The sequence below is a fragment of the Somniosus microcephalus genome, chromosome 17 (assembly GCF_052327205.1).
Source record: "Somniosus microcephalus isolate GS21.2 chromosome 17, FLI_Smic_1.0, whole genome shotgun sequence".
Classification (NCBI taxonomy): domain Eukaryota; kingdom Metazoa; phylum Chordata; class Chondrichthyes; order Squaliformes; family Somniosidae; genus Somniosus; species Somniosus microcephalus.
This window is the reverse complement of record NC_141003.1, coordinates 42,650,582-42,676,481: the sequence shown is the minus strand read 5'-3', so window position 1 is coordinate 42,676,481 and position 25,900 is coordinate 42,650,582. Positions and strand designations below refer to the sequence as shown.

The 25,900-nt window shown below is 43.0% G+C and overlaps 1 protein-coding gene across 7 annotated transcripts in view; it reads right to left on the bottom strand.

Annotated features, from left to right (window-relative positions):
• The window catches only part of tbc1d22a (TBC1 domain family, member 22a), a 554,059-nt gene that overhangs the window by 400,807 nt on the left and 127,352 nt on the right, over positions 1-25,900 (bottom strand). For all 7 annotated transcript variants that reach the window (XM_086010299.1, XM_086010294.1, XM_086010298.1 and 4 more), the window contains one exon: positions 12,825-12,939. In XM_086010299.1, coding sequence (XP_085866425.1) covers positions 12,825-12,939 — 115 coding nt within the window. The remainder of the gene's footprint in view (positions 1-12,824; positions 12,940-25,900) is intronic.

Below are 25,900 nucleotides of genomic sequence, written 5' to 3'. Positions count from 1 at the left end.
TTTACAAAACACAACCACTCATATCCTGTTATACACTAAATACCACTCATCCATCACTTTGCCATTGCTGACCTAACGTGGCCCAATGTATTCAATTAGAAATCATTGTATCTCCCCACAGCTTTGCCTCATCCTTTCTCTACAACCGCCAGCCTTATTTCCCTTCCCCAACCTTTGAATCTTATCACTCAAGCTTTTTGTGCATTCCCTTTCCCCTCGCTGCACAATTGGTAGCAGAGCTTTCAGTCACTTCCGCCTCTCTCTTTGAAACTCCCTCCATGAACCCTCTGCATCGGTCAACCTTTCTTGCTTCCTTTAAATACATTCTCAAAACACATACTTACTACCAAGTTTTTGGTCATCCATTCTAATGTCTCCTTCCACTGCTTAGTGATTGCCCCGCTACCTTTTTCCATTTGTGAAGCACACTGGAAACTTAACATTCAAATCTATATAAATGCAAGTATCTCTTGCCATCCAAGTGCAGTTATTGCAGACCAGCTTGAAGCATCCAAAAATAAACCCAACAATTTTCTGATATAATGGACCAAATATAAATACTGAGGGGGGGGGGGGGGAAAGAAAAGAGGGGAGGGAGGGGGAAGAGAAGAGATAAAAAGGGGGGAAATAGGGAAACAGCACAATAAGCCTGCATAATTTAGTGTGTAGACTTCACTCTGAACAGTATAAAGTTGGATATTTTTCCCCATTCTGCCAAGTTTAAAAAAAAAAATCTTGCTATTATTTGTATTGTGAACAATCCAGGTGAGCCAGTTACAATTTATGACCCTTCTAACTGACACACCCTGCAGACAATTCAAGGGAGAGCGAATGAGAATATAGGGTGGTACTTTTAATGAGAGAATTGACCACAGGGAGCTTCACTAATGGACTGGCTTCCTTAGTTTGCTTTATTCTATATCCTGTAATTAGGCAAAGACTTTATGTTGTTAAAAAAAACTGCAATTACACTTCACTGAATGTGCCATTTCACTTCCCACAATGATGTACTTTAACTACAAATAACCTGACGTCCACTTTTTTCAGGTTAACAGTTCAGTGATTGGTGAACATGGAGTAACTTTTACTGTGATATCTAACTTCATGTCAAAGATGCGGAGGAGCTATCGACACTGGGGGAAAAATTCACTTGTTTGTGCCTCCCGTTAGCGCCTTGAGGGCGCTAATCAACTAGCGCCCGGGCGCGGCAATGTTTGCACCGCTCGCGAAATTAACTAGACATTTTGCGGCGGCGCTAAACACTACCATCACGATCTCCTGCACCGGAAGATTGTGACGTCAGTCGAGTACGCAACGTCCCTTTAGCCCTCCTGACCGGATATTGAGTGGCACCCCCTGCCTTACCACCTGCCGCTAGCAACGACAAGTTGAGGGGAGCGTTATGCTGTCAGAAAGGGACTAGGGGAGCGCTATTTAAAGGTGACCGCTTCCTGTGTTTTTTTGTCGGTGATATTTTTGCACCACGCATTCTGAGAGAGGGGAGGGGAGGGGAGGGGAGGGGGACTGACTTCTGGAGAGATCCAACACTGTGTGAAGGAGTTTTGAGTACTGGGCAGCACTTTGCAGGTTTATTTTGATTTGCCCTGCCTTGCTTCGCCAGCACTCTGAGGTAGCGCCTCGCTCCTCGGCCTATGCACCTTAAGACAGGTGTGAAGCGCCTGATTTAGCGCTCCAATCACCTCCAGGGGCGATAAAAGCCAAGTTTGCTGTCGGAGACGATAATTAGCACCAGGCGCTAAACTTTGCGCACGGCCGATAATGGCGCCCCTAATGGGGAGATACCAAATTTTCCCCCCCACTATGTTTGAAACAAAAATGTTATTCAGTTTTTATAATTTGCCACTGTAAACTAACTATAAAGAATAACTTTCAATTAGCACATCTAATTCACTTTTATTCCACAGTTAAAGGACGGTGAACTTCAATGTAAGATCGTCATATGCGTAACTGTACACGACTGCATCAACTCTTTTTTTTTTAAGTCTAATGCTCCTGCTGGAGTAATTCTGTCTCTGAATGCATACTTGATTGAACACAGATTAGGTCGAAGCATCCAAAATAATTGACAGATTTTCTCGTGTACCTGAAGCAGAGAAAAACACCCAGATGAGGGTGGATTTTCTGCTTTGGGCAGAATAAGCAGCATTTCTTTCAGATTTTCCATGGGATGTATTCTCTTCTACTCACGTGACACTTCATTTCACTAAAAAGTTGAATATTTATTTCACGGCTCCATTCCAGTTCACTTCCATTGCTCCTAGTCCCCAGCAACTCTGCCAGAAATTCACAACTTGAAGCTTTTGCAGTTCTGTGGTGAAATATCTTCAAAACTTAATGTGTTTGTACACCCCCAATTGTGATATGATGATAAACCTTGTTGTTGCAACAATTTTTTAAAAATCACATTATGCAGAGAAAGCAGAAAGGCCTGGTAGAGCAGAATGAATGCCTTCCCTACATACAGACAAGAATTAGTTATTAATGAGCAAGAGGCTGTTCAAACAATTTACATTTCAAATGTAACAAACTGGTGTGAAGTCGCAGTTTCAAAAAAAAAATATGTTTTCATAAAATAGTACCTTATCCCTTTGTCAACACTGTTAAGTGAAAGGCCAAGAACTACATATTTGTGAAGAACTACATAATGCAGCCCATGCATTATTGCTTCTTCTGGTCTCTAAAGGCTATGCAAATTTATTCCAACTGCCACACTAATCACTGCTCTTGCAGAAATTGAATCTTTATGCATGGCACGCAAAAATATACTCCCAAATTACCAAAAGTAAGAAAAAGACCTTATTCTCTTAAGGACGTAGCCTTTTCCTCCCCTTTGATGAAGGCAGGGGGAAATCAGTTTTGCACAGTTGAAACACCTAGATTTTTTAATGTCTTGCCAAAAAGATAAAGGACTGCCTACAAAATTAATTTAATTTCATCATCATAAATTATCTTGTACGGCGATAAAGGGTTCGTGTCAAAATGGTTTTAAACTGTTCCAGTTCATCATCCCAGAAGGTGACAAAGACAAGACAGTGCAGGAGAGGATAGAATTTACAATTATGTCTTCATCCTGACGCTCAGAAAATCAAGAATGGATACTATTAATGCTGAGCCTTTCTGACCATCAGAAATGTGAATTTCAACTTCAAAAACACTTAAATTCTACACTTTTCTGGCCACAAAGACAAGAAAACAAAACAGAAGCACTAACGCATTGATAACCTTAAGTTTAACCGCATGATCCCATTACTGCAGGCTAAAGGTTTGTTTGTTTCAGTGCTAATGCATCTCTGAAAATGAAACGTTGACCAAACTCTTATTCAGCCTTGCTGCAACTACAACCTATTTGGTACTGGCTCCAGCAGTAAAGTCCTTTTAGTTGCCATAACAATCATCATCTTGGCTGTTAGAAAAGCCTTGGGTAATTAACACTGCAGGTAATTTCCAACTAAGTTTAGCATGCAGCACACATACATACTTGATAAAATAGAAAAATAAAGGATGGAAAATCGACAATTCTTGTGATTCTTAGATTAGCTTCCAATTCTATAAGACTGTGCATATAAAGCCCCTTATTGCCATTTAGTTCAATCTTAAAAAACTTGGTACATTTCAGTGCCTTTTTCATTTCTTAAAATACAACAACTGTTAATAAAGAAAACTCTCCCCTGCCACCCACTTTACATCAGGAATGGTTTCACACATTAAAGCACTCAATGCAATTTTTGTTCAACTCAGAAAAGCTGAAATGTTTTCTGCCTGTTTCACAAGCACCAACAGGAGGAAAAGTCTCATCACAACATGTTCAATGTTTTACCATCTACTGTAAATCCTTTAATAGGAAGGAATATTCTGCCAAACATTAATTATACCATCAACAAATATGTTCAAATACTAACATTTTTTGAGATATGATCCAAGGAATTTTAAGAAATTGTGCGTCTGGGCTTCAAGTGATAGACCACGTGATGCTACTATACATCATTAAAAAGCTTACTCAGCTGCAAATCCAGCACATTTATTCAGCACAGCATTTCCTTCCTGAATCCATCCCAATTCCCCTTTAACAAGTTATATGGCTCTAAATCTTTACCCAGATCTCATAGTTTTAATGACTTCATCTCCAAGAGATGTTAAACCTACTGGTCTATAGCTTCCAGATATACCTTTTCACCAGTTTTTAAAGAATGCATTAAGTTAGCCACTTTGCAGTCTTCAGAAATCGCTTGAATAAGTGAATTTACAATTGCGTCAGCTAAGGTTTCATTCATGTCTGTCCTCATCTCCTTCAAGACTCAAAGCTGCAAGTAGTCTGGACCAAGTACACTGTCTAGGTTAAGGGAACCTAACACTTTTCACCATATATATCCAGTTATTTGCATAATATCCAGCTATGGGGTACTCTATAGAGTCTGTTAACCAACTGGAGCCCTCTGTAAGCTTCATGTCAGTCTCTCTTTTCCCATAGCATTTCCATTTCACAGCCAATAGTAGGCAAGCTGGGGAGAGTTGGAGGAATAAAATGTGGGCAATTGTGCAGTTAAAATGTGGGAAAGAGATGGTTAAGTGTTGCTCTGTTTGGAGAAGGGTTGGGGAATTATTTTGTCACATTTGGGGAAGCAAGGTAGGGTACTGTTAAAAGTAAGCTTCACGATTCTCACAGGAGCATCCCTCAAAAACGTTAGCTGAAATTTGGTGAGGACCCAAGCGCGCTCCTTTCTCTGCCATTCAACAACTTGAATTCATTTAATTCCTTTAATGCAGAAAACATCCCATATGGCAATAGGGAATTAACATTGAACCAGAAAGAGAGTTCAGGAACTGGGATGAAAAAACATGGCTGCAGAGATGGGTTTGAATGTACTTTTTTCTGGACGTGTACAGAAGTGGGAAGGCGAAGAAGTCTAGGAACATCTCCAGAAAGCAGGACCACCACGACCGAAGGATCGACAACCAATGGTGGGGTGAAGGAGAATTATCAGGTGGTCAGAATCAGGGGCGGAGCATTTGGCAGCTATTATGGGGCTGGGGGAACGTGAAAAGGTAGGGTGGGAAATTGACAGATTTATTCCCAGAAAACAAATCTGATAATTGAACTATCCCTTCCTTATGCAGAGCGGCAGTGCTGCAGGGAGCGCGCAAGGAGCGGCGAGGGGAGCGGGAGCAGCGGTGCTGTAAAGAGCTCGAGGGGAGCGGGAACAGTGGTGCTGTAAAGAGCGTGAGAGGAGCGGGAACAGTGGTGCTGTAAAGAGCACGAGGGGAGCGGGAACAGTGGTGCTGTAAAGAGCTCAAGGGGAGCGGGAACAGCAGTGCTGTAAAGAGCTCGAGGGGAGCGGGAGCAGCGGTGTTGTAAAGAGCTCGAGGGGAGCGGGAACAGCGGTGTTGTAAAGAGCGCGAGAGGAGCGGGAACAGCGGTGTTGTAAAGAGCGGCGAGAGGAAGTGGAGACAGCAGACCTGGGTGAGACCAGAGCGAGAGCAGTGCAAGAGGCGCAGCAACTCAACAGAGGCAGAATCTGAGTGACCTCAGTAGAAAAAGTGGCGTCGGCACAAGGAGCTGATTGGTGAGTAGCTGGTGCGTGTTTTTTTTTATTAAGTTTTAATTTTCTTTCTGCTAAGTTAGTTCTTAGTCTATTAAATAGAGCCATGGCAGGGCAGCTCCTGGAGTGCACATCCTGTGCCATGTGGGGTAGCCTGGACGACCACACGTGCAGGAAGTGTCACCAGCTATGGCAGCTCGAGATCAGTGTTTCAGAGGTTGAGCGGCAGCTGGAGTCACTGCGGTTCATCCGCAAAGCTGAGAGTTATGTGGATAGCACGTTTCTGGAGGTGGTCACCCCGCAGCTTATAAGTATGCAGGCAGAGGGGGAATGGATGACCACCAGACAGAAGAGGAGGACCAGGCAGGTAGTATTCTGTTCCGAGTACTGGTGCGGGTGACGGGTCCACTGAAGAGTGCAGCCAGAGACAAGTCGAAGGCACCACTGGTGGCTCAGCTGCACATGAGGGGGGCAGGCAGGCCGAGGGGGGCAGGCAGGCCGGGGTGGGGGGGGGGGGGGGGGGGGGGAAGAGAGGAAAGAGTGGAAGAGCAATCGCGGTAGGGGATTCGATAGAGGAGCAGACAGGCGTTTCTGTGGCCGCAGACATGACTCCAGGATGGTATGTTGCCTCCCTGGTGCCAGGGTCAAGGATGTCACTGAGCGACTGCGAGGGGAGGGTGAACAGCCAGAGGTCGTTGTCCATATCAGTACCAACGACATAGGCAGAAAGAGGCATGAGGTCCTGCAGGCAGAGTTTAGGGAGTTAGGAGAGAGATTAAGAAACAGGACCTCAAAGGTACTAATCTCCGGATTACTCCCGGTGCCACGTGCGAGTGAGTACAAGAATAGGAGGAGAGAACAGATGAATGTGTGGCTGGAGAGATGGTGCAGGAGGGAGGGCTTTAGATTCCCGAGACATTGGGACTGTTTCTGGGGAAGGTGGGATCTGCACAAGCCGGACAGGCTGCACCTCAACAGAGCTGGGACCAATATTCTAGCAGGGAGGTTTGCAAGTGCTGTTGGGTTTAAACTAGTTTGGCAGGGGGATGGGCACCAGTATATAGGAGTAGAAAAGAGGAATAAAGTGCATGAAAGAGTGAGTGTGTTGGATAGTACTAGAGAAGAAAGTGGTACTAGAGGCAGAAGTAGTACCATATTGGATAGGAGCAGGCCAAGAAAGACTACAAAAAATTCAAAAATGGGTTTAGAATGCATGTACATAAAGGCATAAAGTGTGGTGAATAAGGTTGGGGAGCTACAAGCACAATTAGCCGTGTGACAATGATGTTGTGGCAATAACGAAAACGTGGCTTAAAAACGGCGAGGACTGGGCACTTAATATTCAAGCGTACAAGCTGTTCAGAAAAGATAGGGAAGGTAAAAAGGGAGGTGGGGTGGCAGTGCTGATTAAGGAAGACATTGTAGTGTTGGAAAGGGAGGATGTTCTTGAGGGGGACAAGGACAGAATCCATCTGGTTAGAGTGGAGGAGCAAAAAGGGTATGATCATGCTATTGGGGGTATATAGGCCTCCAAATAATGAGGGGAAGGTAGAGGAGCAAATCTGCAGGGAAATCGTAGAGATATGCAAGAGCTAGATTGGTGATATTGGGGGACTTCAATTACCCAAATATCGATTCGGATAATGCTACGGTAAAAGGAAAGGAGGGGGAGGAATTTCTGAAATGTGTTCAGGAGAATTTCCTTGACCAATATGGTCTTGGCCCAAATAGGAAGGAGGCATTTCTGGATCTGGTGCTGGGGAATGAGGTGGGCCAGGTCGATCAAGTGTCTGTAGGAGAACACTTGGGTACGAGTGACCATTGTATCATAAGATTTAGATTAGCAATGGAGAGGAGCAAGGAACAATCTTGAGTGGAACTTCTAAAACTGAATAGGGCTAACTTCAACAGGATGCGAAAGGATTTAGCCAGGGTAAAATGGAACCAAAGACTGACAGGAAAACTGTAACGGAACAATGGGTGATCTTTAAGGGGAGATGTTCCAAGTATAGCCTAGGTACATTCCAACAAGGGGGAAGGGTAAGGGAACCAGAGCAAGGGCTCCTTGGATGATGAAACAAAAAAAAGTGTGTGATGCATGTCAGGTGAATTCTTCAAGGGAGAACCAGACCAAATCCAGTAAGTTGAGAGGGGTTGTGAAGATGAAAATAAGATTGGGAAAGAGAGAATGAGTGTAGAATGGCGGTTAACATAAAAGGGAACCCAAAAATCTTCTACCGGCATGTAAACAGTAAGCGGGTAGTAAGAGGCAGGGTGGGGCCTATTAGGGACAAAGGTGGTGATATATGCTTAGAGGCGCAAGGCAAGTCTAGAATACTCAATGAGTACTTTGTATCAGTGTTTACCAAGGAGGTGGATGCTGACAAAATATCAGTAGAAGCAATGGAAGGGGTAAAAATTGATGAGACAGGATATACTAGAAAGGCTGGGTATGCTTAGAGTGGATAAGTCGCCTGGTCGAAATGGCTTGCATCCCAGGTTGCAAAGGGAATTGGGGGAGGTGATAGCAGAAGGGCTTTACGCAGCGAGTGGTGATGACCTGGAATTCGTTGCCGACGGGAAGTGGTGGAAACGGAGACACTCAATGTTTTCAAGGGGAGACTGGATAGGCACTTGAAGGAAATAAACTTGCAGGGCTACGGGGAATAGAGCGGGAGAATGGGACAGACTGGATTGTTCTAGAGACCCGGCACGGACTTGATGGGCCGAATGGCTTCCTTTACCATTATGAGTATGACTATGACAATGCTGCAAGCCAGCTGGATAACAGAGTGCCAACCCATACCTGCTAAAGAAACAAAGGGTAACTGGGCATTACCAGTACATTTCTTTTGACCTTGCAAATTATTCTCTTATAAAAGTATGCAGGCAATGGTTTCCTGTTCATCTTGTGTACTTCTGAATCTATCACCCTACTCTCTGCAGAAATACCATGCTCCTAGTTTAAATGAGATCAACAATTGCATGCAAACTGAAAATGACCATGAATATCTATTTCAAGGTGGGGGCAGAAAGGAGTCATTCAATGCAAGATTGGTGCAACTTCTCGAATATTGAACTTCCATCCAAATGGTCCTCTTGCTATTTAAATACTTGGCTAAATACTTGAAGATCACTTCATTTTTCAATCACCTAAACAGCATGCCATCACCCAGGCCTGACCAACTCTACTTTCTCACACTATTGTATTCAACAGCACATACAAAAAGTTAATCAATGCAATTTTAACAACCCTATTCAAAATTAAGTTCATACTCTAATATGTTTAAACAGAAAACATTTTGGTCCAAATGGCCTGCTTCTGTGCTGTAAATTCGCCTTTAGCCTGAACAAACCACAAAGTACAAGAACGGACTGAGGAAAAGCCTTGTGCACTTTGGGAATTATTAAATTATCATTGAAGCTAAAATCAGTTATAGTCAGAGAACTGTAACAATCTACTGAAGACATGAATTAATATTTAGAACTGGTAAGCATTACTTTCTATAACTTTAGATGAAAACACCCTTTTACCTTCCCATTTTAAAAATCCATTTTTACATGAAATTTAAGTGGTCTGACATTTTTAATTATATTTCAACAAGTAAAATACGACTTGGTAGAATCAATTAATGCAAGCTCATTAGGAACATTTCCACATATAAATGAAAGTTGGAGTGAGAAATGTAGAGGTCCTCCAGAGTCAGGCCCTTCCCTACTGAATAGATGATTAGCCAGAAGCTGTCATTAGTTGCAAAGCAATTTAAGGCCTCCCACGATGTCAAAAATGAAAGGAAACAAGGGAGAAGAAGCATCATCCTGTAAATCTGTAAATGAAAAATCCTCTTTCAAGGTACTCAAGGGCGCCGCGTCCTTTTCTGTTAATTCCAATAATACAAAACATTGATATCTCGATAAAGAGGGCATAGGGAGCTTGGAGAGAGATCTGGCTTATATCAGAGACCTCAATTTTAATCTAAGCTTCGAAATACCTGAATAGATGCTTTTTGAATAAGCAAATAAATAAGGCTAGATTATTTAAGTACATAAAGTTGATCTTCTGAAATCATTGCGGACAACATATTGGCCCAGATTTTGCAGTCAGCGACTAAGGGACATGCTCGCCGCTGACCTTGAAGAAAGCTGCCCACAAAAATTTAGCAGGCTCTGTGGCGTTGATTTCCCCTATTCCGACGTGATTTTCAATCTGGCGCCATCTATAGGGGATCTGTGGCGTTCAGCAACAGTGAATTCATCACGCCGGCTGAGCAGCCAATTAGATTCAGGAATTCTCTCAGACAGCAAACCAGGAAGTAAAAAGCACAGATCATTCACTTTTTAATCATTTTACAGAAGGCAAAATAAAGATTGGGACATACATTTGGGATTATGGTAAAAGCTGAAATATCAAAAATTAAATAAAATAAAAATGTATTTATTTTAAATATCTATGTCATTTTTATCATGGAATGGAGGGAATGACATCCTACACCTATATTAGTTTTTCAGGGCTGGAGGAGTTTGTTCAGCAGTAATTATGACTTAGTACACCGTTAAAAACTCAGTAACACCTCACTCAAGAAGGCTTGACATTTGCAATGGTTTTTACAGCGAGAATAGTGTGTAAAAAGTTGAAGTTCACATAAATTCACTGATTCTGTGTTATTGCATCTGCGAAGACTGCCACATTGCACCCGGTGAAGCAACAGGGTATCACTGACAGGAACTTACGCATTTTACTGCGCATGTGCGAATGCCAGAAGTTGCTGCTGCTAGGTTTACACAACAATGACGTCTAGCAATTATAACCACAAATTCTGGATTTAGATTTTTCCTTACAACTTCGTATGCAAAGATAATTACAGTCTTACACAGGAGAAACTGAATTATCTGTACTAAATATTAACTACAACAACAAATTTATATAGCACCTTTAACATAGTAAAACATCTCAAGGTGCTTCACAGGAGTATTACAAGACAAAAAAATTGACACCGAGCCATACAAGGAGAAATTAGGGCAGATGACCAAAAGCTTGGTCAAAGAGGAAGGTTTTAAGGTACGTCTTAAAGGAGGAAAGAGAGGTAGCGGCACGGAGCGGTTTAGGCAGGGAATTCCAAAGCTTAGGGCCGAGGCAACAGAAGACACCGACACCAATGGTTGAGCGATTATAATCACAGAAGCTTAAAAGGGCAGAATTAGAGCAGAACCGATATCTCGGGGGGGGGGGGGGGGGGTTTGTGGGACTGGAGGAGATTACAGAGATACGGAGGGGTGAGACCATGGAGGGATTTGAAAACAAGGATGAGAATTTTGAAATCGAGGCATTGCTTAATGGGGAGCCAATATAGGTCAGCGAGCACAGGGGTGATGGGTGAACGAGACTTGGTGCGAGTTTGGACACGGGCAGAGTTTTGGTTGACCTCAAGTTTACGTAGGGTAGAATGTGGAAGGGCAGTCAGGAGTGCGTTGGAATAGTCAAGTCTAGAGGTAACAAAGGCATGGATGAGGGTTTCAGCAGCAGTGAGCTAAGGCAAGGGCAGAGACGGGTGATGTTACAGAGGTGGAAATGGGCGGTCCTAGTTATGCCGTGGACGTGTGTTCGTAAGCTCATTTCAGGGTCAAATATGACACCAAGGTTGCGAATAGTGTGGTTCAGCCTCAGACAGATGTTAGGGAGAGGGATGGTGTCAGTGGCTAGGGAACGGAGTTTGTGTCAGGGACCGAAAACAATGGCTTCAGTCTTCCCAATATTTAATTGGAGAAAATTTTTGCTCTTCGCACAAGCAGACTGACAATTTAGAGACCGTGGAAGAGTCAAGGGAAGTGGTGGTGAGGTAGAGCTGGGTGTCGTCAGCGTAGATGTGGAAACTGATACTGTGTTTTTGGATGATGTCGCCCAAGGGGCAGCATGTAGATGAGAAATAAGAGGGGGCTAAGGATAGATTCTTGGGGGACACCAGAGGTAACGATGCAGGAGCGGGAAAAGAAGCCATTGCAGGTGTAACTATAATATGATGCATTGACAGGATATGCGGGGCTACAATATTCTGTCTAGAAGTCGCCAGCTATTCCCACAGTTCCGTTCTGACATTATACATTGGCCCAGAAATTCGGGTCGGGAGCTTCCCGCGGGTGCAAGCCCCGATCTGCACTTACATTGCGCGCCGGCTGTTGAGCTCTGGGCTCCCGTGGAATTCCGCTCAGGGGCCTGCTCCAACTCCCGGCGCGCTGTGCTTGCGTGTCCCAGGGGCGTAGTTAGTGCGATGCATCCCCTGGGATCACGTGAGTCATGGGCAGCCAATCAGGAGGGAAAAGCCCATTCATAAGACTGACAGGAAGACCTGTCTAAACTTATGAATGTACGGGCCCCGAAATAACAGTAAACCTTCAAATAAATTTTTAAAAATCACACTTTTTAAATAAACTATAAATTACATTAAATAACTATTTTAAACAATAATTTAAATTTGAAAAAAATAATTTTATAAAAAAACGGGGCTAAAAATAAACTTACCTTGCTTTAAAGTATTTATTTAAAAATAATAAGCCTGTGGAAAAAATGTTTTAATTTTAATTAATTGACCACTTACCTTTTAAAATGCAGGCCTTGTGCCTGGTTTTTACACTTCTAAAATCTAAAGACTTACCCTCACGGAAAAACTTGTAAAAAACCGTAAGTTCAAAGCGCACGCGCAGACTCCTGCGCACACGCGTTCGACCTCTGAACCCCTTCGTTCAGAGGAACGGAAGTGCTGGTTTCCCGCGCATGCGCAGTGCATGCAGAAAAGCCGCACTTCCATTCGGCCTACGGGTGAGTACCCCATGCGTACTCACGCGTTGGGACCCGAATTTCTGGGCCATTATTTAGAACATTTGATTTTTAAAATAAAATAAAAATAAACAAGAATATATAGTACTAGCTGGGGCATGAGCTATTAAATCAGAGAGACAGATTGTAGGAGGAGGTAGAATCCACCAGTTTACAGGGAAACAGAAGGAGGTACGATAGACAATCTGACAAGGATAAACTACTTCAGTGAAAATTATTTGCTTTATAATGGATTAGGACATATGTCATGAGGCAACCACAGGCAAGTTATCAGGAGAAAATATTGCACTAAGTGCTTCTTTTCTTTAAAAAGCATTTTTTTTTATATAAATAGTTTCATGATGTTGTACAGACGGATCAGGCGCACATGCTTTGCTACAGTAACCCAAGGCCTTTAAAAACAGGAGGTGGCATAATCAGTACTTAAGACTTACCAATATATTCAAAAACGAAGACTACAAAGAAAGGTGTAACAAGGTCATTTATCCCTTGAACGTATCCACTGGCTGGATGCCGTATCGCCCATATGAAAAGGATGCGTTCAAAGATCTGGAAAAGAATTTTTAAAAACTAGAATGAAGCAAATATTTTTAGGGACATGAATCACTTTTTGCAAATGAATGACAATACAAAGTGTTTCAAGGACAATCTTCACATTGTATCAGACACCTGAACAATAATATTTTTAAAGCCAACGCCACGACAATCACCTCCGAAGCACCAGCCTGTGCGACAGTTCATCAGTATCTATAAAAATCAGGGCACTTCAACATCAGTGTTGGATTTGATTGTGTGTTATGTTTGATGCATTACTTGCTAGATCAAGGATTCTTTACAACTAGCTGCTTAAAGTAATACATTTTCATCTTTGTGATCAAAAATATCAAACATCTCCTGATTTAATCTTGTCTAATATTGTAAATTAACAGAGCTAACATGCAGCAGTCAGGAACAGCAAAATTAATACATATTAAAAATCTTGCACATGGCACAGACTTCCTATCCACAAAAGTTACTTCCTGTTGTCATGGTTTTTGCAAACACTTTAATGTCAACATTTAACATGGAAACAATTTACATACACATTTGTAATGGCAATTCCAAAAGTCAATAGTTGTCTGACATTGGGCCGGATTTTGCTCCGAGCGGCAAACTAACGGCACCAGTCAGTCAGTCATTCATTACACTTGCACTTGCCCACTGGAAGTTCCTACCAGCCAAGCATGCAAAAAGCGCAACGGCCTCTACAGGGGATCTGGAACCTGTGTGAACAAGGCAAGCAACTGTGTATCTCCTTGACCAATAAGATTGAGGAATCGTTAATAAGCAGCACAGTCTGAACCAGGAAGTGTCAGTTAGAATATTGAATTCAATGTCAAATTATGTAGAGAGTAAAATAAAGAGAAGGAAAGAAAAATGGGATGAAGAGCGAGAGATAAAATAGACAAAGTTAAAAAAGGTTACTTATATTTTTTTTTTAAATCTCCAACAATAATTCAAATCTGAAGGACTGTGACTCCACACATGTAGAAGTTAGTTTTCAGTGCTGGAAAGGTTGCAGTAATTAAGACTTGCCACCAAAGTTCCTGCTAAGGTGCGCGTGTGGCCATGCAGTAATCTGAAGGGTCCCTCGCAGGCCGCTCACCTGCTTTTACATCGTAAATACCACACATGCACAGAAATTTAAAGGGACCACGCATTAAAAAAACAGACCGTGCACAACAAAGCGCAGCTTAGAGAACATTGCTTGCCAAGCTGTTAAAACGGTATTTACACTGGAATGGACAAGCTGTAACTTTTTCTGGCAAGTTTAATCCGTATCTATGAGCTAAGTACAGCAACTTCACACCGTTTAATATTTGAATGCTAAGTCAGATGGTGAGATGCCTTTTTCAGCAACCTTATGGAGGAATGTCACATCTCAGGCAGAGAATTCCACATTTCCATGTTTAATTGCGCATGTGCTGTCGCCGGAAGTTGCTGTCCGATTTCCACGTAAATAACAGTGAGCACTGTTAACTTCACCATTATTTCTACAGCAAAATCTGGCAAATTATGTATTTACAAGCTTCTGGGGGTGATTTGCACTGATATAGCTCCTTTCATGATCTCAGGACATTGCCAAGCACTTTACAGCCAATGAATTACTTTTGAAGTGTAGTCACAGTGGTTATGTAGACAAAGTAGTTTTATATTTTCAGTTACATTTGACATGTATTTTTTTCTAAATTTTTGGCCCCGTTTTTGCATTGAGAATAACGGTGAGGCTATCAGTGCTCACCATTATTACGGAGTAAATCGGACAGCAACTTCCAGAATCCGCACATACGCAATTAAACGTGGAAATCTGGAAGTTCCTGTTTGATTTATTCTGCTGCTCCACAAGCTGCGCTACACCAGTACCTCGCCGATAGACTCAGCATTGAAATATATGCAAGGGTGCGACGATGCTGTATTTCCCCACTAAGCGCGCCACAAAAATTTAGGGCTGGTGTATTCAGGTGTACGTGAATTTTTAATGGCATGATAAGTCATTACTGCGGCCAAACAACCTCTCTAGCATTGAAAATTTAATTTTATCAGCATGGAGTCTCATTCCTTCAGAATTTAATTAGTGTTTTAGGGATTTTTATTAAATTTGAATCTTTTTTTTTTTAACTTTTACTTTTTGTCTCATCTCTCTCCTCATCCCAGCTTTCTTCACCCCTCCATTTCATTTTCTGTACATGATTTTACAATGAATTAAATGTAATTTATACTTCCTGGTTTAGACTCTGCCTGGCTCAGTGGTGCAAGCTGTAACCCAACACCAGTTAGAGGTGATTAAGTATACAAGATAATTGCACCTTAACAAGATGCCAACTACTCACTGAACACCTATTTACCAAAATAGCCGCAGCTCTTAAAACCCTGTAAACAGCGACTTTGTAATTGCCAATAAGGGCAATGGAATTAATGGGGAATGGTTTGCACTATTTGCTTCATTTAAACAATTGCCCAATTTAAACATGGCCTGTTTAGTTTAAGTAGTGGGGACTGTGCATATCGTTGACCTCCTCTTTTCAGGTTCTGATGGACCTGCTGTGTATTTCTAGTATTTGCTGTTTTAATTTAAGATTTTAGTCGGGATCCTGTCATTCTTAAACTCGGAGCTCAGTGAACAAATTGCTACTGCAGATTTATACTGTCCCATGAATAAATTACAAAGATAAATTATGCTCCAACGAGAAACGTTTCGTATTAATCTCATTATTTCACTCACACAGATTTATTGTTTCAAACATTGGTTATTTATCTTACGCCACCTGGGAAACTCAGATTGAAAATGCTTAAGGTTCAATTTGAAAAACTTCAGAAGCCATTTAACTCATTCCATACCAAAGATTTGGAATTTTGACAATCCTAAAAGAATGGCATCAATGATATCATGGTCATACAATGAAAAGGCAAGGACAGCTTTTAGCTATTGCATCTTGTTAAAATTAACTACAGTATTGGTACTGATGGTGCGGGTTTGAAATTGGTCTTTCTCCTTTGGGACTTTGGTTCAAGTGTGTCTGGGCTAGACTTGAACTCCTTCTCTTGGTGGCTATAAATTTCTGATTTGAACCAAGTTTGGGAAGTTTCAATCTACTTTATGTGGGCATGGACCCACAACACTAAACTAGACTGGAGGATTGCAAATGTTACACTCCTGTTCAAAAAAGGGAACAGGGATATACCTGGCAACTACAAGCCAGTCAGCCTATTGTTGGTGGTGGGAAAACATTTAGAAACATTAATCAGGGACAAAATTAATTGGCACTTTGAAAATTATGGGTTAACAAACAAAATCAGCATAGATTTTTTTAAAGTCAAAACGTGTTTGACTAACTTGAGTTCTTTGATGAAGTAACAGAGAGGGTTGATGAGGGTAGTGTGGTTGATGTATATGAAATTTGAAAAACCACTTGATAAAGTACCACATAATAGATTTGTTAGCAAAATTAAAGGGGCAGTGGTTGTGTGGATACAAAATTAGTTGTGGGACAGAAAACAGTAGTGGTGAACGATTGCTCTTCAGGCTGGAGGGAAGTGTGCAGTGGTGTCACCCAGGGGTCGTGTTAGGATCACTGCTCTTTTTGATATATATTAATGACCTGGACTTGGGCACACAGGGCATAATTTCAAAGTTTGCAGATGTTACGAAATTCACAAATGTAGTAAACAGTGAGGAGGATAGTAACAGACGTCAGGAGGACATAGACAGACTGGTTAAATGCAGAGCAGTGATTCATTTTGGTAGGAATAATGAGGACAGGCAATATAAACTAAATGGTACAATTTTAAAGGGGGTGCATGAACAGATACCTGGGGGTGTACGTACACAAGTCTTTTAAGGTGGCAGAACAAGTTTGAGAGCACAGGAAGATATGAAGATAGCAACGTGAGTAGGCCACTTAGCCCCTAAAACCTGTTCCTCCATCAATGAGATCATAGCTGATCTGTGACCCAACTCAATATCCCCATATCCCTTAGCTCCATATCCGTTTATACCTTTCGTTAACAAAAAGTTAACAATCTCAAATTTAAAATTAACAATTGATCTCGCATGAATTGACGCCTACGGAAGAGAGTTCTAAACTTCTGCCATCCTTTGTGTGTAGAAGTGTTTGCTAACTTCACTCCTGAAAGGCCTGCCTCTAATTTTTAGACTATGTCCCCTAGTCCTGGACTCCCCAACCAGTGGAAATAGTTTCTATCTACCCCATCAGTTCCCCTTAATATCTTGAAAAATTCGATCAAATCGCCCTTAATCTTCTAAATTCCAAGGAATACAACCCTAGGTTGTGTAATTTCTCCTTGTAATTTAACCCTTGGCGTCCAGGTGTGGTCTAACCAGGGCTTTGTGTAGCTATAGCATAACTTCTACCCCCTAGTATTCTAGTCTTCTAGATATAATGGCTACTGTTCCATTTGCCATTTTGATTTTTTCTGTACCTGTCCATGACATTTTAATCATCTATGTACATGGACCCCTAAGTATCTTTGGACCGCCACTGTTTCTAGCTTTTCACCATTTAGAAAGTATTCTGTTCTACCCTTTTTAAGTCCAAAGTGGATGACCTCACATTTGCCTGCATTGAAATCCATTTGCCACAGTTTTGTCCATTCGCTTAATCATTAATATTTCTGCTACTTAAAGGGTTGACGGTGGAAAGGCAATGGCAAACATTTAAAGATCGCATGGATGAACTACAGAATTTGTTCATCCCTGTTTGGCATAAAATTTTTAAAAAGGTGACTCAACCGTGGCTAACGAGGGAAATTAGAGATAGCATAAGATCCAAGGAGGGGACATATAAATTGGTCAGAAAAAGCAGCAAACCTGAGGATTGGGAGCAGTTTAGGATTCAGCAAGGAGGACAAAGGGATTAATTAAGAGGGGGAAAATAGAGTATGAGAGTAAGCTTGCAGGGAACATAAAAACCGACTGTAAAAGCTTCTATAGATATGAAAAGAGAAAAAGATTGGTGAAGTCAAGCATAGGTCCCTTGCAGTCAGAATCAGGGGAGTTTATAATGGGGAACAAAGAAATGGCTGACCAATTAAATACATACTTTGGTTCTGTCTTCACAAAGGAAGACACAAATAACAGGGGACATAGGGTCTAATGAGAGGGAGGAACTGAATGAAATCAGTATTTGTAGGGAAATGGTGTTAGGGAAATTGACGGAATTGAAGGCCGATAAATCCCCAGGGCCTGCTAATCTACATCCTAGGGTACTTAAGGAAGTGGCCATAGAAATAGTAGATGCATTGCTGGTCATCTTCCAAAATTCTATAGATTCTGGCACAGTTCCCATGGATTGAAGGGTAGCTAATGTTACCCCACTATTCAAAAAAGGTGGTAGTGAGAAAACAGGGAATTATAGACCGGTAAGCCTGACATCGGTAGTGGGGAAAATGCTAGAGTCCATTAGAAAAGATGCAATACTTGGAAAACAGCGACAGGATCGGACAAAGTCAACATGGATTTACAAAAGGTAAATCGTGCTCGTCTAATCTACTGGAATTTTTTGAGGATGTGACTGGTAGAATAGATAAGGGAGAACCAGTGGATGTGGTGTATTTGGACTTTCAGAAGGTGTTGTATCCGTGTGTTAATGGAGACACGGAATGCAGGAGTTGGTTTAACAGGTGTTTACTGAACAAAGTCTGGAGGTGAACTAAAAGATACAAGACGCTATACAGGCTTATATACCCGAGTGGTCACTACCGGTATTACAGTACACAGGGGCTCTTAAAGGTACATACACTACAGAAGGCTTTCGATAAGGTCCCGCATAAGAGATTAGCATGCAAAGTTAAAGCACATGGGATTGGGGGTAAGGTACTGACTTGAATAGGGAACTGGTTGGCAGATTGGAAGCGAAGAGTTGGAATAAACGGGTCTTTTTCTGAGTGGCAGGCAGTGGCTAGTGGGGTACTGCAGGGATCGGTGCTAGGACCCTAGCTATTCACAATGTACATTAATGATCTAGACGAGGGAACTAGATGTAATATCTCCAAGTTTGCAAACGACACAAAGCTGGGTGGGCGTATGTGCTGTGAGGAGGATGCAGAGAAACTCCAGTATGATTTGGACAGGTTGGGTGATTATACTGCATCTGCCCAATGTGGATAAATGCGAGGTTATTCACTTTGGTGGCAAAAACAGGAAGGCAGGTTATTATCTGAACGGCAATAGATTGGGAAAAGGGGCAGGGCAACGAGCCCGGGTGTCCTTGTGCACCAGTCGCTGAAGGTAAGCATGCAGGTGGTTAAGAAGGGAAATGGTATGTTGGCCTTCTTAGCGAGAGGGTTCGAGTCCAGGAGCAAGGAGGTCTTGCTGCAGTTGTACAGGGCCTTGGTGAGACCACACCTTGAGTATTGTGTGCAGTTTTGGTCGCCTTATCTGAGAAAGATGTTCTTGCCATGGAGGGAGTGCAGCCAAGATTCACCAGACTGATACCTGGGATGGCAAGAATGATGTATGGAGAGAGATTGGGTCGATTAGGCTTATATTTGCTAGAATTTAGAAGAATGAGAGGGGATCTCATTGAAACTTATAAAATTCTAACAGGACTAGACACAGGAAGGATGTTCCTGATGGCAGGAGAGTCCAGAACCAGGGGTCACAGTCTAAAGATAAGGGGTAAGCCATTTAGGACAGAGATGAGGAGGAATTTCTTCACCCAGAGTGGTGAACCTGTAGAATTCTCTACCACACAAGGCAGTTGAGGCCAATTCATTAAATATATTCAAGAAGGAGTTAGATATATTTCTTACAGCTAAAGGGATCAAGGGATATGGGGAGAAAGCAGGGACAGGGTACTGAATTTGGATGATCAGCCATGTTCTCATTAAATGGCGGAGCAGGCTTGAGGGGCCGAATGGCCAACACCTGCTATGTTTCTATGTTTATAATTTTATGCTTCCATCTACAACGCCACCTATCTTTGTGTCATTGGCAAACTTGGATATGTGGTTTTCTATCCCATCATCTGAGTTGTTAATAAATAGTGAATAATTGAGGCCCCAACACAGATTCCTTGCAGGACACGACTAATCACATCCTGTCAATTAGAGTACCTGCCCATTATCCCTACTCTGTCTCTTGCCACTCAGCCAATTTCCTAACCAGGTCAATAATTTGCCTCCAATTCCAGGAGCTTCAACTTAGGCAACAGTCTCTTATGAGGGGCTTTATGAAATGCCTTCTGGAAGTCCATATAAATAACATTCCCCTGTCAACTACTTTAGTCACCTCTTCAAAAAATTCACAGATTCGTCAGGCATGACCTATCCTTTACAAATCCATGCTGGCTCTCTCTAATCAGCTGAAAATGTTCAAGGTGTTCAGTCACTCTATCCTTAATTATAGACTCCAGTCATATCCTGAGAACAGAGGTTAGGCTAACTGGTCTATAATTCCCTGGTTTCCCTCTCTCACCTTTCCTAAATAGCAGAGTGACATGTGCAATTTTTCAGTCTAAAGGAACAGTTCCTGAATCGAGAGAACTTTGGAAGATTATAGTTAGGGCATCTGAAATGTTCTCACCTAGTTGGTTTAAAACCCTGGGATGGAAACCATCTGGTCCTGGGGATTTATCACTATTACTGTTATTTTGCTCACGTTACTTTTGGTGAGTCTCCATCCCTTATTCAATTTTAGTTTCCTTGAGATGTCCAGCATGCTATTCTCCTCTTCTACTGTAAATACTGTTGCCAAGTAATTATTCAACACGTCTGCCATTTCCTTATTTTCATTTACAATATCACCGTTATCAGTTTACAAGGGGCACACATTGCTCCTGACCACCCACTTTTTCTAATATAATTGTAAAAAAGTGTTGATTTTGATATTCCTTGCAAGTTTCTCATCATACTCCCTTTTTGTAGCTCATAAGAAATAGGAGTAGGAACAGTAGCATAGTGGTAACATAATCCAGAGGCCTGCACCAATGATCTAGAGACGGGAGTTCAAATCCCACCATGGCAGTTGGGGAATTTAATTTCAGTTAATTAAATAAATCTGGAATAAAAAGCTAGCATCAGTAATGGTCACCATGAAACTATTGTTTTGTTGTAAAAACTCATCTGGCTCACTAATGTCCTTATCTGGCATATATGTGGCGCCAGACTCTCAGCAATGTGGTTGACTCTTAACTGTTCTTAGCAAGTCATTCAGTTGCAACAAACCGCTACAAAACAAAATAATAAACATGAAACTGGACGGACCACCCGGCATCGACCGGACCACCCGGCATCGACCTCGGCACTGCCTACCGGGAGTGGCTCGGTAGCACCACCACTGATCGAGCTGGCAGAGTCCTGAAGGACATAGCTGCCAGTCTGGGCCTGCGACAGGTGGAGAGAGAACCAACACGAGGGAAAAGCCTACTTGACCTTGTCCTCACCAATCTACCTGTCGCAGATGCATCTGTCCATGACAGCATTGGTAGTAGTGACCACCGCACAGTCATTGTGGAGACAAAGTTCTGTCTTCTGTCTATGGGATAGATTCAGAACAGATCTAGCAGCTCAAAACTGGGCATCCATGAGGTGCTGTGGGCCATCAGCAGCAGCAGAATTGTATTCCACCACAATCTGTAACCACATGGCCTGGCATATCCCTCAAGCCAGGGGACCAAACCTGGTTCAATAAGGAGTGTAGAAGAGAATGCCAGGAGCAGCACCAGGCATACCTAAAAATGAGGTGCCAACCTGGGGAAGCTGCAACACAGGACTACATGCATGCTAAAAAGCGGAAGCAGCATGCTATAGACAGGGCTAAGCGATCCCATAATCAACGGATCAGATCAGTCGAGAATGGTGGTGGACCATTAAACAACTAACAGGAGGAGGAGGCTCCATAAATATCACCATCCTCAATGATGGAGGAACCCAGCACGCGAGTGCAAAAGACAAGGCTGAAGCATTTGCAACCATCTTCAGCCAGAAGTGCCGAGTGCATGATCCATATCGGCCTCCTCCTGAGGTCCCCTCCATCACAGAAGCCAGGCTTCAGCCAATTCGATTCACTCCACGCGATATCAAGAAATGGTTGAGCGCACTGGTTAGAGCAAAGGCTATGGGCCCCGACAACATCCCAGCTATTGTGCTGAAGAATGGGCTCAAGAAATAGCCGCGTCTCTAGCCAAACTGTTCCAGTACAGCTACAACACCGGCATCTATCCAACAATGTGGAAAACTGTCCAGGTATGTCCTGTCCACAAACAGGACAAATTAAACCCGACCAATTACCACCCAATCAGTCTACTCTCGAGCATCAGCAAAGTGATGGAAGGTGTCATCGACAGTGCTATCAAGCAGCACTTACTCACCAATAACCTGCTCACTGATGCCCAGTTTGGGTTCCACCAAGACCACGCGGCTCCCGACCTCATTACAGCCTTGGTCCAAACATGGACAAAGGAGCTGAAATCCAGAGGTGAGGCAAGAGTGACTGCCCTGGACATCAAGGCAGCATTTGACCGAGTGTGGCATCAAGGAGCCCTAGTAAAACTGAAGTCAATGGGAATCAGGGGGGGGGCAAACTCTCCACTGGCTGGAGTCATACCTAGCACAAAGGAAGATGGTTGCGATGGTTGAAGGTCAATCATCACAGCCCCAGGACATCACTGCAGGAGTTCCTCAGTGTAGTGTCCTAGGCCCAACCATCTTCAGCTGCTTCATCAATGACCTTCCTTCCAACATGTCAGAAATGGGGATGTTCGCTGATGAATGCTGTGGTAAACCACTGTTTGTATTCCACTGTGTACATGCCTGGACATGCCTCGGCTGACTCCTCCCACAAGTCCTAGTATAAAGGTGACTGCTCCCCAACCCCCTTTGTATTCTGGACCGGTCGACCACTCGAGGCAGACCTTCATTCTTTTGTTAATAAAAGCCTTTAGTTACTCTCTTAACTCTCAGTCTTTTATGAGTAATTGATAGCGCATCAAATGCACACTGTTCAGTGCCATTCACAACTCCTCAGATAATGAAGCAGTCCATGCCTGCATGCAACAAGACCTGAACGACGTTCAGGCCCGAGCTGCTAAGTGGCAGGTAACATCCACGCCACAGAAGTGCCAGGCAATGACTACCTCCAACAAGAGAGAGTCTAACCACCTCCCCTTGACATTGAATGGCATCACCATCACCGAATCCCCCACCATCAACATCCTGGGGGTCACCATTGACCAAAAACTTAACTGGACCTGCCACATAAATTCTGTGGCAACAAGAGCAGGTCAAAGGCTAGGTATTCTGCGGAGAGTGGCCCACCACCTGACTCCCCAGAGCCTTTCCACCATCTAAAAGGCACAAGTAAGGAATGTGATGGCATACTCTCCACTTGCCTGGATGAGTGCAGCTCCAACACCACTCAAGAAGCTTGACATCATACAAGACAAAGCAATCCGCTTGATTGGCACCCCATACGAGGGAATTGGATGTAGTATCTCCAAATTTGCAGACGACACATAGCTGGGAGGGAGGGTATGCTGTGAGGAGGATGTCGTGAAACTCCAGCACGATTTGGACAGGTTGGGTGATTGGGCAGAAACATGGCAAATGCACTATAATGTGGATAAATGTGAGGTTATCCACTCTGGTGGCAAAAACAGGAAGGCAGATTATTTGAATGGCAATAGATTGGGAGAAGGGGAAGTGAAGAGACCTGGGTGTTCTTGTGCACCAGTCGCTGAAGGTAACCATGCAGGTGCAGCAGGCGGTTAAGAAGGCAAATGGTATGTTGGCCTTCATAGCAAGAGGGTTCGAGTACAGGAACAAGGATGTCTTGCTGCAGTTGTACAGGGCCTTGGTGAGACCACACCTTGAGTATTGTGTACAGTTTTGATCGCCTTATCTGAGGAAGGATGTTCTTGCCATGGAAGGAGTGCAGCGAAGATTCACCAGGCTGATACCTGGGATGGCAGGAATGACTTATGAGGAGAGATTGTGTTGATTGGGCTTGTACTCACTGGAGTTTAGAAGTTTGAAAGGGGATCTCATCGAAACCTATCAAATTCTGTCAGGCCTGGACAGACTAGATGCAGGAAGGATGTTCCCGATGGCCGGGGAGTCCAGAACTAGGGGTCACAGTCTAAGGATAAGGGGCAAGCCATTTAGGACTGAGATGAGGAGTCATTTCTTCACAGAGTGGTGAACCTGTGGAATTCTCTGCCACAAAGGGCGGTGGAGGCCAGTTCATTAAATATATTCAAGAAGGAGTTGGATATATTTCTTAAGGCTAAAGGGATCAAGGGGTATGGGGAGAAGGCAGGGGCAGGGTACTGAATTTGGATGATCAGCCATGATCTCATTGAATGGCGGAGCAGGCTTGAGGGGCCGAATGGCCTACTCCTGCTCTTATCTTCTATGTTTCTATACACCCCCTTAAACATTCACTCCCTCCACCACCGACATACCGTGGATGCAGTGTGTACCATCTACAAGATGCACTGCAGAAACTCGCCAAGGCTTCTTCGGCAGCACCTCCTAAACCCGGAACCTCTTCCACCTAGAAGGACAGCAGATGCATGGGAACACCACCACCTCCAAGTCACACACCATCCTGACTTAGAAGCATATCGCCAATTCTTCATCGTCACTGGGTGAAAATCCTGGAACTCCCTCCCTAACAGAACTGTGGGAGTACCTTCACCACAGACTGCAGCGGTTCAAGGCGGCAGCTCACCACCACCTTCTCGAGGGCAATTAGGGATGGGCAATAAATGCTGGCCTTGCCAGCGACATCCACATCCCATAAACGAATAACAAACAAAATTTGAAAAAAGGCCATTTTGCCCTTCGAGCCTGCTCTGCCATTCAATAAGATCATGGCTGATCTTCTACCTCATCTCCACTTTCCTGCACTATCTCCATATCCCTTGATTTCCTTAATATTCAAAAATCTATCGATCTGTCTTGAATATACTCAACGACTGAGCCGCCACAGCATTCTGAGGTACAAGAATTCCAAAGATTCCCACCCACAGTGAAGAAATTTCTCATCTCAGTCCTAAATGGCCGACCCCTTATTCTGAGACTGTTCTGGACTCCCCAGCCAGGGGAAACATCCTCCCGGCATCTACCCTGTAAGAATTTTGTATGCTTCAATGAGATCACCTCTCATTCTTCTAAACTCCAGAGAATATAGGCCTAGTCTACTCAATCTCTCCTCATAGGACAATCCCCCCATCCCAGGAACCAGTCTGCTGAACCTTTGTTGCACTCCCTCTATGCCAAGTATATTCTTTCTTAGGTAAGGAGACCAAAACTGTACACAATACTCCAGGTGTGGTCTCACCAGGGCCATATATAATTGCAGTAAGATGTCTTTACTCTTATACTCAAATCCTCTTGTAATAAAGGCCAACATACCATTTGCTTTCCTAATTGCTTGCTGCACCTGCATGTTAACTTTCAGTGATTCGTGTACAAGGACACCCAGGTCCCTCTGAACACCAACATTTCCCAATCGCTCACCATTTAAAAAACACTCTGCTTTTCTATTTTATCCTACCAAAGTGGATAACTTCACATTTCTCCACATTATATTCCATTTGCCATGTTCTTGCCCACTCACTTAGCTTGTCTATATCCCCTTGAAGCCTCCCCACCCAGCTTTATCAGCAGCAAACTAGGATATATTACAATTGGTCCCCTCATCCAAATCATTGATTTAGATTGTGAATATCCTTGCAGTACCCCACTAGTTACAGCCTGCCAAACCGAAAATGACCCATTTATTCTTACTCTCTGGTTTCTGTCCGTTAACCAATCCTCAATCCATGTTAGTATATTACCCCCAATCCATGAGCCCTTATTTTGTTTAATAACCTCTTGTGTGGCACCTTATCGAATGCCTTCTGAAAATCCAAATACACCACATCCACTGGTTCCCCCTGATCTATTCTGCTCTTTACAACTTCAAAAAATTCTAACAGATTTGTCAAACACAATTTCCCTTTCATAA